We start from the raw sequence: 14,207 nt of genomic DNA, 5'->3' as shown, positions 1-14,207 counted from the left end.
AGAGGGTCGGAGAGGAACTCTAGGAGTGAAGACGGAGAGAGAGGATCGGAGAGGAACTCTAGGAAGACAGGGAGAGAGAGGGTCGGAGAGGAACTCTAGGAGTGAAGACAGGGAGAGAGGGTCGGAGAGGAACTCTAGGAGTGAAGACAGGGAGAGAGGGGGTCGGAGAGGAACTCTAGGAGTGAAGACAAGGAGAGAGGGTCGGAGAGAAACTCTAGGAGTGAAGACAAGGAGAGAGGGTCGGAGAGAAACTCTAGGAGTGAAGACAGGGAGAGAGGGGGTCGGAGAGGAACTCTAGGAGTGAAGACAGGGAGAGAGGGTCATTGACGAACTCTAGGAGTGAAGACAGGGAGAGAGGGTCGGAGACGAACTCTAGGAGTGAAGACAGGGAGAGAGGGTCGGAGACGAACTCTAGGAGCGAAGACAGGAGTGTGTTAGTGTGTCCCGTAGTGTGGAACGGCCTTGTTGTGGTCAGCGGTGAGCTGGTCTGGTGTTTCCTGTCCATTCAAGGGCATTTCATCTGCTGAGACCTGGACAGGAGAGAGACAGCGGAGAGGAGCAACCAGCCACATAGGCCTCACTGGGTTGGAGAGAGAGAGGGACGGGGGGAGGAGGGAGAGACACAGAAGGAAGGAGGCTACGAGGGGAACCACATGGTCTCAGTCCCACAGGGAGTTACTCTTCTGGGGACAGTAGACTGACAAGGTAGGTACTTCCATATTCTACTTCCTGTTTCAGTCTTCCACTCTGGATTGTTGTGTGTGATACTGTTAAGATGGAGAGAAAAGATGTAGTTTCAAAGTAAAGGTGGGGACTTGGCCCAGTAACCCAGAAAGGTGGGGACTTGGCCCAGTAACCCAGAAAGGTGGGGACTTGGCCCAGTAACCCAGAAAGGTGGGGACTTGGCCCAGTAACCAAGAAAGGTGGGGACTTGGCCCAGTAACCCAGAAAGGTGGGGACTTGGCCCAGTAACCCAGAAAGGTGGGGACTTGGCCCAGTAACCCAGAAAGGTGGGGACTTGGCCCAATAACCCAGAAAGGTAGAGACTTGGCCCAGTAACCCAGAATGGTGGGGACTTGGCCCAGTAACCCAGGAAGGTGGGGACTTGGCCCAGTAACCCAGAAAGGTGGGGACTTGGCCCAGTAACCCAGAAAGGTGGGGACTTGGCCCAGTAACCCAGAATGGTGGGGACTTGGCCCAATAACCCAGAAAGGTAGAGACTTGGCCCAGTAACCCAGAAAGGTAGGGACTTTGCCCAGTAACCCAGAATGGTGGGGACTTGGCCCAGTAACCCAGAAAGGTGGGGACTTGGCCCAGTAACCCAGAATGGTGGGGACTTGGCCCAGTAACCCAGAAAGGTGGGGACTTGGCCCAGTAACCCAGAAAGGTGGGGACTTGGCCCAGTAACCCAGAAAGGTGGGGACTTGGCCCAGTAACCCAGAAAGGTGGGGACTTGGCCCAGTAACCCAGAAAGGTGGGGACTTGGCCCAGTAACCCAGAATGGTGGGGACTTGGCCCAATAACCCAGAAAGGTAGGGACTTGGCCCAGTAACCCAGAAAGGTAGGGACTTTGCCCAGTAACCCAGAATGGTGGGGACTTGGCCCAGTAACCCAGAAAGGTGGGGACTTTGCCCAGTAACCCAGAAAGGGAGGGACTTGGCCCAGTAACCCAGAAAGGTGGGGACTTGGCCCAGTAACCCAGAAAGGTAGGGACTTGGCCCAGTAACCCAGAATGGTGGGGACTTGGCCCAGTAACCCAGAAAGGTGGGGACTTGGCCCAGTAACACAGAAAGGTGGGGACTTGGCCCAGTAACCCAGAAAGGTGAGGACTTGGCCCAGTAACACAGAAAGGTGGGGACTTGGCCCAGTAACCCAGAAAGGGAGGGACTTGGCCCAGTAACCCAGAATGGTGGGGACTTGGCCCAGTAACCCAGAATGGTGCGGACTTGGCCCAGTAACCCAGAAAGGTGGGGACTTGGCCCAGTAACCCAGAAAGGGAGGGACTTGGCCCAGTAACCCAGAAAGGTAGGGACTTTGCCCAGTAACCCAGAATGGTGGGGACTTGGCCTAGTAACCCAGAAAGGTGGGGACTTGGCCCAGTAACCCAGAAAGGGAGGGACTTGGCCCAGTAACACAGAATGGTGGGGACTTGGCCCAGTAACCCAGAATGGTGGGGACTTGGCCCAGTAACCCAGAATGGTGGGGACTTGGCCCAGTAACCCAGAATGGTGGGGACTTGGCCCAGTAACCCAGAATGGTGGGGACTTGGCCCAGTAACCCAGAAAGGTGGGGACTTGGCCCAGTAACCCAGAAAGGTGGGGACTTGGCCCAGTAACACAGAAAGGTGGGGACTTGGCCCAGTAACCCAGAAAGGTGGGGACTTGGCCCAGTAACCCAGAAAGGTGGGGACTTGGCCCAGTAACACAGAAAGGTGGGGACTTGGCCCAGTAACACAGAAAGGTGGGGACTTGGCCCAGTAACCCAGAAAGGGAGGGACTTGGCCCAGTAACCCAGAAAGGTAAAAGGTGGGGACTTGGCCCAGTAACACAGAAACACAACATACATCATGGTAAGAGTCCTCCCGTATACCAAATATGAAAATCAGTTTGAAATATATTGTGAATCATTCTGAAACATATATTTTATCTTCTAGTAATTCTCATTATTCAAGAGGGGAATTGTTACTCCAATGAGTAACTTTTATAAGATGTAAATGAATACAGTGTTGTAAAGAGTTGAGAACTCTGAATGAACCCCAGTATTGAAAAGTAATATGCAGGTATGGTCATTGGTGTTATTGTTGTATTCCAGAAGAGGATATGGTCATTAGTGTTATTGTTGTATTCCAGAAGAGGATACGGTCATTGGTGTTATTGTTGTATTCCAGAAGAGGATACGGTCATTAGTGTTATTGTTGTATTCCAGAAGAGGATACGGTCATTGGTGTTATTGTTGTATTCCAGAAGAGGATATGGTCATTAGTGTTATTGTTGTATTCCAGAAGAGGATACGGTCATTGGTGTTATTGTTGTATTCCAGAAGAGGATACGGTCATTAGTGTTATTGTTGTATTCCAGAAAACTGATTCCACTGTTAGACCTGTTGATTACAGTCCAAACTCAGTCATGGATCATATCCAGTAGCTGTCTGGAACGACTGTTAGACTGGCTTTAGTCTCTAGTTATAACTAAACACTGTCTATTTCCTACAGTCTGTAACGACTGGCTTTAGTCTCTAGTTATAACTAAACACGGTCTATTTCCTACAGTCTGTAACGACTGTTAGACTGGCTTTAGTCTCTAGACACACGCAGGCCTCTCTCTATACTATCCCTGGCTGCAACCTGCTGTCCCCCTGTCCACACTCCAAATATACCCGATCCTATATGTAATATAAACCTTTCAGTGTCACTACCTGCCCTGTAGTCAGAGGTGTGAAGACACACGCGCACACACACACACACACACACACACACACACACACACACACACACACACACACACACACACACACACACACACACACACACACAGAGAGAGCAGCTTGGTCCTCCTGTTGTGAGTCAGTCTATTGAAAGCCAGGGACAGGACACTCAACACTACTTTTAAAAATCCACCTCTCTAAAAACAAGTCTCTCACCGTTGCCACCAGCTATAGGCCACCCTCTGCCCCCAGCTGTGCTCTGGACACCATACAGTGAGGGGGAAAAAAGTATTTGATCCCCTGTTGATTTTGTACGTTTGCCCACTGACAAAGAAATGATCCATCTATAATTTTAATAGTAGGTTTATTTGAACAGTGAGAGACAGAATAACAACAAAAAATCCAGAAAAACGCATGTCAAAAATGTTATAAATTGATTTGCATTTTAATGAGGGAAATAAGTATTTGACCCTTCTGCAAAACATGACTTAGTACTTGGTGGCAAAAATCCTTGTTGGCAATCACAGAGGTCAGACGTTTCTTGTAGTTGGCCACCAGGTTTGCACACATCTCAGGAGGGATTTTGTCCCACTCCTCTTTGCAGATCTTCTCCAAGTCATTAAGGTTTCGAGGCTGACGTTTGGCAACTCGAACCTTCAGCTCCCTCCACAGATTTTCTATGGGATTAAGGTCTGGAGACTGGCTAGGCCACTCCAGGACCTTAATGTGCTTCTTCTTGAGCCACTCCTTTGTTGCCTTAGCCGTGTGTTTTGGGTCATTGTCATGCTGGAATACCCATCCACGACCCATTTTCAATGCCCTGGCTGAGGGAAGGAGGTTCTCACCCAAGATTTGACAGTACATGGCCCTGTCCATCGTCCCTTTGATGCGGTGAAGTTGTCCTGTCCCCTTAGCAAAAAAACACCCCCAAAGCATAATGTTTCCACCTCCATGTTTGACGGTGGAGATGGTGTTCTTGGGGTCATAGGCAGCATTCCTCCTCCTCCAAACACGGCGAGTTGAGTTGATGCCAAAGAGCTCCAATTTGGTCTCATCTGACCACTACACTTTCACCCAGTTGTCCTCTGAATCATTCAGATGTTCATTGGCAAACTTCAGACGGGCATGTATATGTGCTTTCTTGAGCAGGGGGACCTTGCAGGCACTGCAGGATTTCAGTCCTTCACAGCGTAGTGCGTTACCAATTGCTTTCTTGGTGACTATGGTCCCAGCTGCCTTGAGATCATTGACAAGATCCTCCTGTGTAGTTCTGGGCTGATTCCTCACCGTTCTCATGATCATTGCAACTCCATGAGGTGAGATCTTGCATGGAGCCCCAGGCCGAGGGAGATTGACAGTTCTTTTGTGTTTCTTCCATTTGCGAATAATCGCACCAACTGTTGTCACCTTCTCACCAAGCTGCTTGGTGATGGTCTTGTAGCCCATTCCAGCCTTGTGTAGGTCTACAATCTTGTCCCTGACATCCTTGGAGAGCTCTTTGGTCTTGGCCATGGTGGAGAGTTTGGAATCTGATTGATTGATTGCTTCTGTGGACAGGTTTCTTTTCTACAGGTAACAAGGTGAGATTAGGAGCACTCCCTTTAAGAGTGTGCTCCTAATCTCAGCTCGTTACCTGTATAAAAGACACCTGGGAGCCAGAAATCTTTCTGATTGAGAAGGGGTCAAATACTTATTTCCCTCATTAAAATGCAAATCAATTTATAACATTCTTGACATGCATTTTTCTGGAATTTTATGTTGTTATTCTGTCTCTCACTGTTCAAATAAACCTACCATTGAAATTATAGACTGATCCTTTCTTTGTCAGTGGGCAAACGGAACAAAATTAGCAGGGGATCAAATACTTTTTTCCCCTCACTGTATGTGAACTGATTTCCCCCCATCTATCTTCAGAGCTCGTGCTGCTAGGTGACCTAAACTGGGACATGCTTAACACCCCAGCCATCCTACAATCTAAGCTTGATGCCCTCAATCTCACACAAATTATTGTCATGATGTTGGCCTGTGGGTAAGGTTTATGACCCCCCCATAAATACCTTTCTCCCTTCCCTCTCTCTTGACTCTACTGAAGGACTCTTGAATAGCCTTTGTTAAACATAGAGAGTCTGGGAACATCAAACAAGTGGGGGGAAAGAAACCATATTTCGGTAATAGAACCAGTTGAAAATATGCGTTTGTACTTAATGAATAGGATGTCTGTTCGGTTGTCATCTGAGACATTATGACTGATGACAGGACGACATAAACTGTACCTGGGAAAGTCTACACATTCTAGTTATCAGATTCACATGGAATTGTTGTTCAATTTAAATGCAATTTAAATGAAACTATTTGTGATAAGATTAAATGTAATTTTAGCTTCCAAATGAGAGAATTGTGTTTTCATAAGGTTAGAGCCCTGCTCAATCAGTGGCCCGCCCCTGTGAAGAGACATGGGTTATAAACTATGAAACACACCCTTCTCTCCCTCCACTATATAAGCCCTTGACGAAAATGTAACCTTCTGTTCCGAGGACGATAGGACGACGGTCCATACGTTAAAAAGGACTAACATGTCAACTACAGAACTAAGCCAACCTCAGCGTGAGCTTTGGTTGTCAATGGTATGAACTTTGAACTCTTATTCACTAAAGACGTGAGACCTCCTAGCCGTTGAGTTAGCAACAGCAGCTGTAAACGTGAGCTGGGAAAGGACGGACGACGTATCCAGTCTAACACACAACGAAGATACTACAACGTATCCAATTTACCACCAGAGACATTCTTCCAAGGACAAGAAGATCTCTGTTGGCCAACACGGTCAGCATCTACGACCAACCTACCGAAGCTCAGAGTAAATATTTATTGCATTTTCCTTTTCCAAATGGGCGGTAATTTAGAATGCATAAGACACTGTATTTACGATAGCACAGCTTCTCCCTTTGTTCCTCAGTCTTCCCGCTCTTTCATTCAAGCCCAACCCCCTCTCTTTATGTAACAAACCGTCATACAGGTTCCGTCCACCAGGGACGTTTTCTGTATGACATCATTGGTATTCTGTATATATGTAATTCTGTGTGATTAGTTAGGTATTTAGTAAATAAATAATTAAACCCAATTTTGTATTGCTGATTCAACTTGTTAGCCAGGGTTCGTGAAGATAACCAAAAATGTACAACTTTCAGTTGAGACTGAAATAAGGTGATGATTAATATTGACTGCTATTGATGTAAAATATTACTAGGTCTTTCAGAGTTTATTCGGAAGATAACAGCTCTATAAACACTCTTTCGTGGTGCCCCGACTTTCTAGTTAATTACATTTACATGATTAGCTCAATCAGGTAATATTAATTACAGAGAAAGGATTTTATAGAAATAGCATGTCATATCACTTAATCCGGCATAGCCAAAGACACGACATTATCAATGAACCTACCAGGTACCACCCCAAAGCCATAAACACGGGCACCCTCATAGATATCATCCTAACCAACTTGCCCTCTAAATACACCTTTGCTGTTTTCAACCAAGATCTCAGCGATCACTGCCTCATTGCCTGCATCCGTAATGGGTCTGTGGTCAAACGACCTCCACTCATCACTGTCAAACGCTCCCAGAAACACTTCAGCGAGCAAGCCTTTCTAATCGACCTGGCCCGGGTATCCTGGAAGGATATTGACCTCATCCCATCAGTAGAGGATGCCTGGTTATTTATTTTAAATGCTTTCCTCTCCATCTTAAATAAGCATGCCCCATTCAAGAAATGTAGAACCAGGAACAGATATAGCCCTTGGTTCTCTCCAGACCTGACTGCCCTTAACCAACACAAAAACATCCTGTGGCGTTCTGCATTAGCATCGAACAGCCCCCGTGATATGCAACTTTTCAGGGAAGATAGAAACCAATATACACAGGCAGTTAGAAAAGCCAAGGCTAGCTTTTTCAAGCAGAAATTTGCTTCCTGCAACACAAACTCAAAAAACTTTTGGGAAACTGTAAAGTCCATGGAGAATAAGAACACCTCCTCCCAGCTGCCCACTGCACTGAGGATAGGAAACTGTCACCTCCGATAAATCCACTATAATAGAGAATTTCAATAAGCATTTTTCTACGGCTGGCCATGCTTTCCACCAGGCTACCCCTACCGCGGTCAACAGCACTGCACCCCCCACAGCTACTCGCCCAAGCCTTCCCCATTTCTCCTTCTCCCAAATCCAGTCAGCTGATGTTCTGAAAGAACTGCAAAATCTGGACCCCTACAAATCAGCCGGGCTAGACAATCTGGACCCTTTCTTTCTAAAATCATCTGCCGAAATTGTTGCAATCCCTATTACTAGCCTGTTCAACATCTCTTTCGTGTCGTCTGAGATTCCCAAAGATTGGAAAGCAGCTGCGGTCATCCCCCTCTTCAAAGGGGGGGACACTGTTGACCCAAACTGCTACAGACCTATATCTATGCTACCCTGCCTTTCTAAGGTCTTCAAAAGCCAAGTCAACAAACAGATTACCGACCATTTCGAATCCCACCGCACCTTCTCCGCTATGCAATCTGGTTTCAGAATGCCGGTCATGGGTGCACCTCAGACATGCTTAATGTCCTTAACGATATCATAACCGCCATCGATAAGAGACATTACTGTGCAGCTGTATTCATCGACCTGGCCAAGGCTTTCGACTCTGTCAATCACCACATTCTTATTGGCAGACTCAACAGCCTTGGTTTCTCAAATGATTGCCTCACCTGGTTCACCAACTACTTCTCTGATAGAGTTCAGTGTCTCAAATCGGAGGGCCTGTTGTCCGGGCCTCTGGCAGTCTCTATGGGGGTGCCACAGGGTTCAATTCTCGGGCCAACTCTCTTCTCTGTATACATCAATGATGTCGCTCTTGCTGCTGGTGATTCTCTGATCCACCTCTACGCAGACAACACCATTCTGTATACATCTGGCCCTTCTTTGGACACTGTGTTAACTAACCTCCAGACAAGCTTCAACGCCATACAACTCTCCTTCCGTGGCCTCCAACTGCTCTTAAATGCAAGTAAAGCTAAATGCATGCTATTCAAACGATCATTGGCCGCACCTGCCCGCCCATCCAGCATCACTACTCTGGACAACTCTGACTTAGAATACGTGGATAACTACAAATACCTGGGTGTCTGGCTAGACTGTAAACTCTCCTTCCAGGCTCACATTAAGCATCTCCAATCCAAAATTAAATCTAGAATCGGCTTCCTATTTCACATCAAAGCATCCTTCACTCATGCTGCCAAACATACCCTCGTAAAACTGACCATCCTACCGATCCTCTACTTCGGTGATGTCATCTATAAAATAGCCTCCAACACTCTACTCAACAAACTGGATGCAGTCTATCACAGTGCCATCCGTTTTGTCACCAAAGCCCAATACACTACCCACCATTGCGACCTATACTCTCTCGTTGGCTGGCCCTCGCTTCATACTCGTCACCAAACCCACTGGCTACAGGTTATCTACAAGACCCTGCTAGGTAAAGCCCCGCCTTATCTCAGCTCACTGGTCACCATAGCAGCACCTACTCGTAGCACGCGCTCCAGCAGGTAAATCTCTCTGGTCACCCCCAAAGCCAATTCCTCATTTGGTCGCCTTTCCTTCCAGTTCTCTGCTGCCACTGACTGGAACGAACTGCAAAAATCACTGAAGCTGGAGATTCCCATCTCCCTCACTAGCTTTAAGCACCAGCTGTCAGAGCAGCTCAGATCACTGCACCTGTTCATAGCCCATCTGTTTACAGCCCATCTATCTACCTCATCCCCATACTGTATTTATTTATTTTGCTCCTTTTGCACCCCAGTATCTCTACTTGCACATACATCTTTTGCACATCTACCATTCCGGTGTTTAATTGCCATATTGTAATTACTTCGCCACCATGGCCTATTTATTGCCTTAATTCCCTGATTTTACCTAATTTATAGTCACTGTATGTAGACTTTTTGTTTTCTTTTGTTCTACTGTATTATTGACTGTATGTTTGTTTACTCCATGTGTAACTCTGTGTTGTTGTATGTGTCGAACTGCTTTGCTTTATCTTGGCCAGGTCGCAGTTGTAAATGAGAACTTGTTCTCAACTAGCCTACCTGATTAAATAAAGGACTTGTTCTCAACTGGCCTACCTGATTAAATAAAGGACTTGTTCTCAACTAGCCTACCTGATTAAATAAAGGACTTGTTCTCAACTAGCCTACCTGATTAAATAAAGGTGAAATAAAATAACATAGTCTCTCTCCTCCAGACACATTAACTAGTCTAGTCTCTCTGTCCAGCCACATATGCGATCTGTGGTTAGCTAGTCATTTTCTCGCCCTACAGCCAGGGCTCTGATCTGTCACTTCCTTGGGGGGACTGGAACCTGCTGTCTATGTTTTAACTAGTCCCTCTCTCTTCCCCTTCGCTGTCCCTCCCTACAGCCACAGTAATCTGCTTCTACCATGGGAGACTGGAATCTGTTGGGGAAGTTGTTGGAGAAAGCCCAGGAACACAGCACCGTAGTGGGAAAGGTCTGGCTCACCGTCCTCTTCATCTTTAGGATCCTGGTCCTGAGCGCCGCAGCAGAGAAGGTGAATAATAACAAGTTATTTGACACCTTTAAAAATATGTTTATAGTTGCTTCAGTCATTGGAGTACAACAATAAACACACTAAAATATAATAATAAAAAAAAAAAATGTTAAATGCAACTTGTTATTTCCATTGTGTTCCTGGTAGGTGTGGGGAGACGAGCAGTCAGGGTTCACCTGTGACACCAAGCAGCCTGGATGTGAGAACGTCTGTTATGACATCACCTTCCCCATCTCTCACGTGCGCTTCTGGGTCCTCCAGATCATATTTGTCTCCACGCCCACCCTCATTTACCTGGGTCATATATTACACCTGGTGAGGATGGAAGAAAAACAGAAGCAGAGAGAGAAGGACGCAGAGCGGGCCGGGGATAAACCACCTTTGCTGGAAACCAAGGCCTGTAAGGCCCCGGTGAGGGACGACAGGGGTAGGGTTCGACTGAAGGGGGAACTACTGAGAACCTACGTGTTTAACGTCATCTTCAAGACGCTGTTCGAGGTGGGCTTCATCGTCATGCAGTACCTGCTCTATGGCTTCCAGCTGCAGCCCATGTACACCTGTGATCGCTCGCCTTGCCCCAACACGGTCAACTGCTACATCTCCCGTCCCACAGAGAAAACCATCTTTATCATCTTCATGCTAGTAGTGGCCAGTTTGTCTCTGTTCCTCAACCTGATAGAGATGTACCACCTGGGGTCCACTAAGTGTCGTCAGGGCATCAAGTACAACCGAGAGGATCTGAGCTCAGACTCTGTCTCCAAGGAGCCCAGCGAGGTGGACGAGGCTGTACCTTACGCTCCCAGCTACGACCATTACCACGGAGGCCAGCCAGCATACCCCCAACTCCAACCAGCCAAGCAGGTCCAGTCAGCATACCCTCCTGTCCCCAGCTATAACATGTCCCCTCTATCTGAGGAGACTGACTCCACCTACCAGCCCTACCACAATAAGGCAGCCTACAAGCAGAACAAGGACAACATGGCGGTGGAGAGGAGTGGCAGCAGGCAGCCGGAAGAGGAGGGGGACTTGAAAGGGAAGAAGGGCGGAGGAGAAACGTGGGGGGGATCGGAGCCAGGTTCCCCATCACTAGCCCGGGCTGGACGCAGCGCTGCTAAACACGGCAACAACAAGACCAGAATAGACGATCTGAAGATCTGAGAGGGGCTTAGGTTGCTGTGACGATGTCTTAGGTTCCTGCCGAGGGTCTTATGTTGCTTGAAAGGCATTCTTAGGGTTCTGTCCCAAATGGCACTCTATTCCCTATATAGTGCACTACCTTTGACCGAGGCCTGAGACGGTCCAAAGTAGATCACTATATAGGGAATAGGGTGCCATTTGGGACACAGATGTGTCCCACAGACCCGAGGCCATCCTGCCCCCCCCCCCCCCGGTGACCTGGAGGATGGCAGAGCTTTGACTCACTGGGGGGGGATTGACATTTGTAGGACACACAAATAAACTTTGAATGTTACGTTTGTAAAACATGATCAATGAAGGACAAATGGGTTTCATAATAGATGACGAACCACGACGTCTTAAAAACTCTTTTAGAAAACCTTCTGGTCCTGGTCTCTATGTGGGATAGAAGGATTTACGTCCCATTAAATACAACAACTATTATTGAAAATGTTTGTACATTTCAGACTCTGAAGAATAAGAGGAAATATTTGACATGCAATTATTGAACGTGTGTGTTGTAGTACTGACGCTATCTTGGGGAAAAGGATGTTATTTAACATTTGACCAAGTAAAAACATGTTTGAATGAAGATGTCATGTTTCATTTGTTTCTACATGTCGAAGAATAATAACCCTGGATGCACTTTAACAGTCTGGCTCAAATGGTACCCTATTCTCTATAGGATACACTACCTTGACCTAGGAACCATAGGGTACACTACCTTGACCTAGGAACCATAGGATACACTACCTTGACCCAGGAACCATAGGATACACTACCTTGGACTAGGAACCATAGGATACACTACCTTGACCTAGGAACCATAGGATACACTACCTTGACCTAGGAACCATAGGATACACTACCTTGACCTAGGAACCATAGGATACACTACCTTGGACTAGAAACCATAGGATACACTACCTTGACCTAGGAACCATAGGGTACACTACCTTGACCTAGAAACCATAGGGTACACTACCTTGACCCAGGAACCATAGGATATACTACCTTGACCTAGGAACCATAGGATACACTACCTTGACCTAGGAACCATAGGGTACACTACCTTGGACTAGGAACCATAGGATACACTACCTTGACCTAGAAACCATAGGGTTTGGGCTCTTTGTATGCATTGGGGGGAGGGGGGGCCATTTGATTTCCATTGGGGGAGGGGGAATTTGATGGGGGGTCATTTGATTTCCATAGGGGGAGGGGGAATTTGATGGGGGGGTCATTTGATTTCCATGGGGGGAGGGGGAATTTGATGGGGGGCCATTTGATTTCCATTGGGGGAGGGGGAATTTGATGGGGGGCCATTTGATTTCCATTGGGGGAGGGGGAATTTGATGGGGGGTCATTTCATTTCCATAGGGGGAGGGGGAATTTGATGGGGGGCCATTTGATTTCCATGGGGGGAGGGGGAATTTGATGGAGGGCCATTTGATTTCCATGGGGGGAGGGGGAATTTGATGGGGGGCCATTTGATTTCCATGGGGGGAGGGGGAATTTGATGGGGGGTCATTTGATTTCCATGGGGGGAGGGGGAATTTGATGTTGGGGCCATTTAATTTCCATGGGGAGAGGGGGAATTTGATTATAGTGCATTTGATTTATAGTGCATTTGCCTATAAAGCCAGCCCTGCCAATACTGCTGTTGCTGACATTCTGAGGAAACCCATCAGTACCCCTCATACAGACCTAACCTTCATACAGACCCAACCCTCATACAGACCCAACCTTCATACAGACCTAACCTTCATACAGACCTAACCCTCATACAGACCTAACCTTCATACAGACCCAACCCTCATACAGACCCAACCCTCATACAGACCTAACCCTCATACAGACCTAACCTTCATACAGACCCAACCCTCATACAGACCCAACCCTCATACAGACCTAACCCTCATACAGACCTAACCTTCATACAGACCCAACCTTCATACAGACCTAACCTTCATACAGACCCAACCCTCATACAGACCTAACCCTCATACAGACCTAACCCTTCATACAGACCTAACCTTCATACAGACCTAACCCTTCATACAGACCTAACCCTTCATACAGACCTAACCTTCATACAGACCTAACCTTCATACAGACCAAACCCTCATACAGACCTAACCCTCATACAGACCTAACCTTCATACAGACCTAACCCTCAATACAGACCTAACCCTTCATACAGACCTAACCCTCATACAGACCTAACCCTTCATACAGACCTAACCCTCATACAGACCTAACCCTCATACAGACCTAACCCTTCATACAGACCTAACCTTCATACAGACCTAACCCCTCATACAGACCCAACCTTCATACAGACCCAACCTTCATACAGACCCAACCTTCATACAGACCCAACCTTCATACAGACCTAGCCGCTCATACAGACCTAACCCCTCATACAGACCCAACCTTCATATAGACCTAACCTTCATACAGACCTAACCCTTCATACAGACCTAACCCCTCATACAGACCCAACCTTCATACAGACCTAACCCTCATACAGACCTAACCTTCATACAGACCTAACCCTTCATACAGACCTAACCCCTCATACAGACCTAACCCTTCATACAGACCTAACCTTCATACAGACCTAACCCCAAAAAGTCAACATTTCGACATACTACTAAAAGCAAAAAACCTTTACGAACTGTTTTGGATGAGAAGCATGAGCAAGACACCTTTAGAAGCCAAGCATAATGCTTTGTGTGAATAAAGCATAGCCTACCAGATACCATCACAAGAGCAGAATATAGTAAATATGTAGGTATTAACTACGACGGATCTCAATAACCTCCATCTTCTAATTAACGTCACTTTGTTAGCCAAAACAAATTTTAAAAAAGGGCATAAAAACACCACACTTATTATTTAATCATTACACAACTCTTATCCAAATTATATTAGCGTACATCTGTGTCGCTCTATGAAGTGACCACCGTCCGACCAACAGATTAACACAGGACCTCTAAAAA

The 14,207-nt window shown here is 46.8% G+C and overlaps 1 protein-coding gene across 1 annotated transcript; it reads left to right on the top strand.

The window, feature by feature from the left end:
• The first annotated feature begins 331 nt into the window (after nucleotides 1-331).
• LOC115166257 (gap junction alpha-3 protein) lies at nucleotides 332-11,794 on the top strand. Its single transcript, XM_029720092.1, has 3 exons — nucleotides 332-705; nucleotides 9,877-10,026; nucleotides 10,174-11,794. Exons 2-3 carry the CDS (start codon nucleotides 9,898-9,900, stop codon nucleotides 11,182-11,184), a joined length of 1,140 nt encoding a protein of 379 aa, XP_029575952.1. The 5' UTR covers nucleotides 332-705; nucleotides 9,877-9,897; the 3' UTR covers nucleotides 11,185-11,794.
• Nucleotides 11,795-14,207: the final 2,413 nt, after the last annotated feature.

This window comes from Salmo trutta, chromosome 3 (genome assembly GCF_901001165.1).
Source record: "Salmo trutta chromosome 3, fSalTru1.1, whole genome shotgun sequence".
Taxonomy (NCBI): domain Eukaryota; kingdom Metazoa; phylum Chordata; class Actinopteri; order Salmoniformes; family Salmonidae; genus Salmo; species Salmo trutta.
Note: the sequence above shows the minus strand (reverse complement) of the source record. Positions and strands in the feature narration are given on the sequence as shown.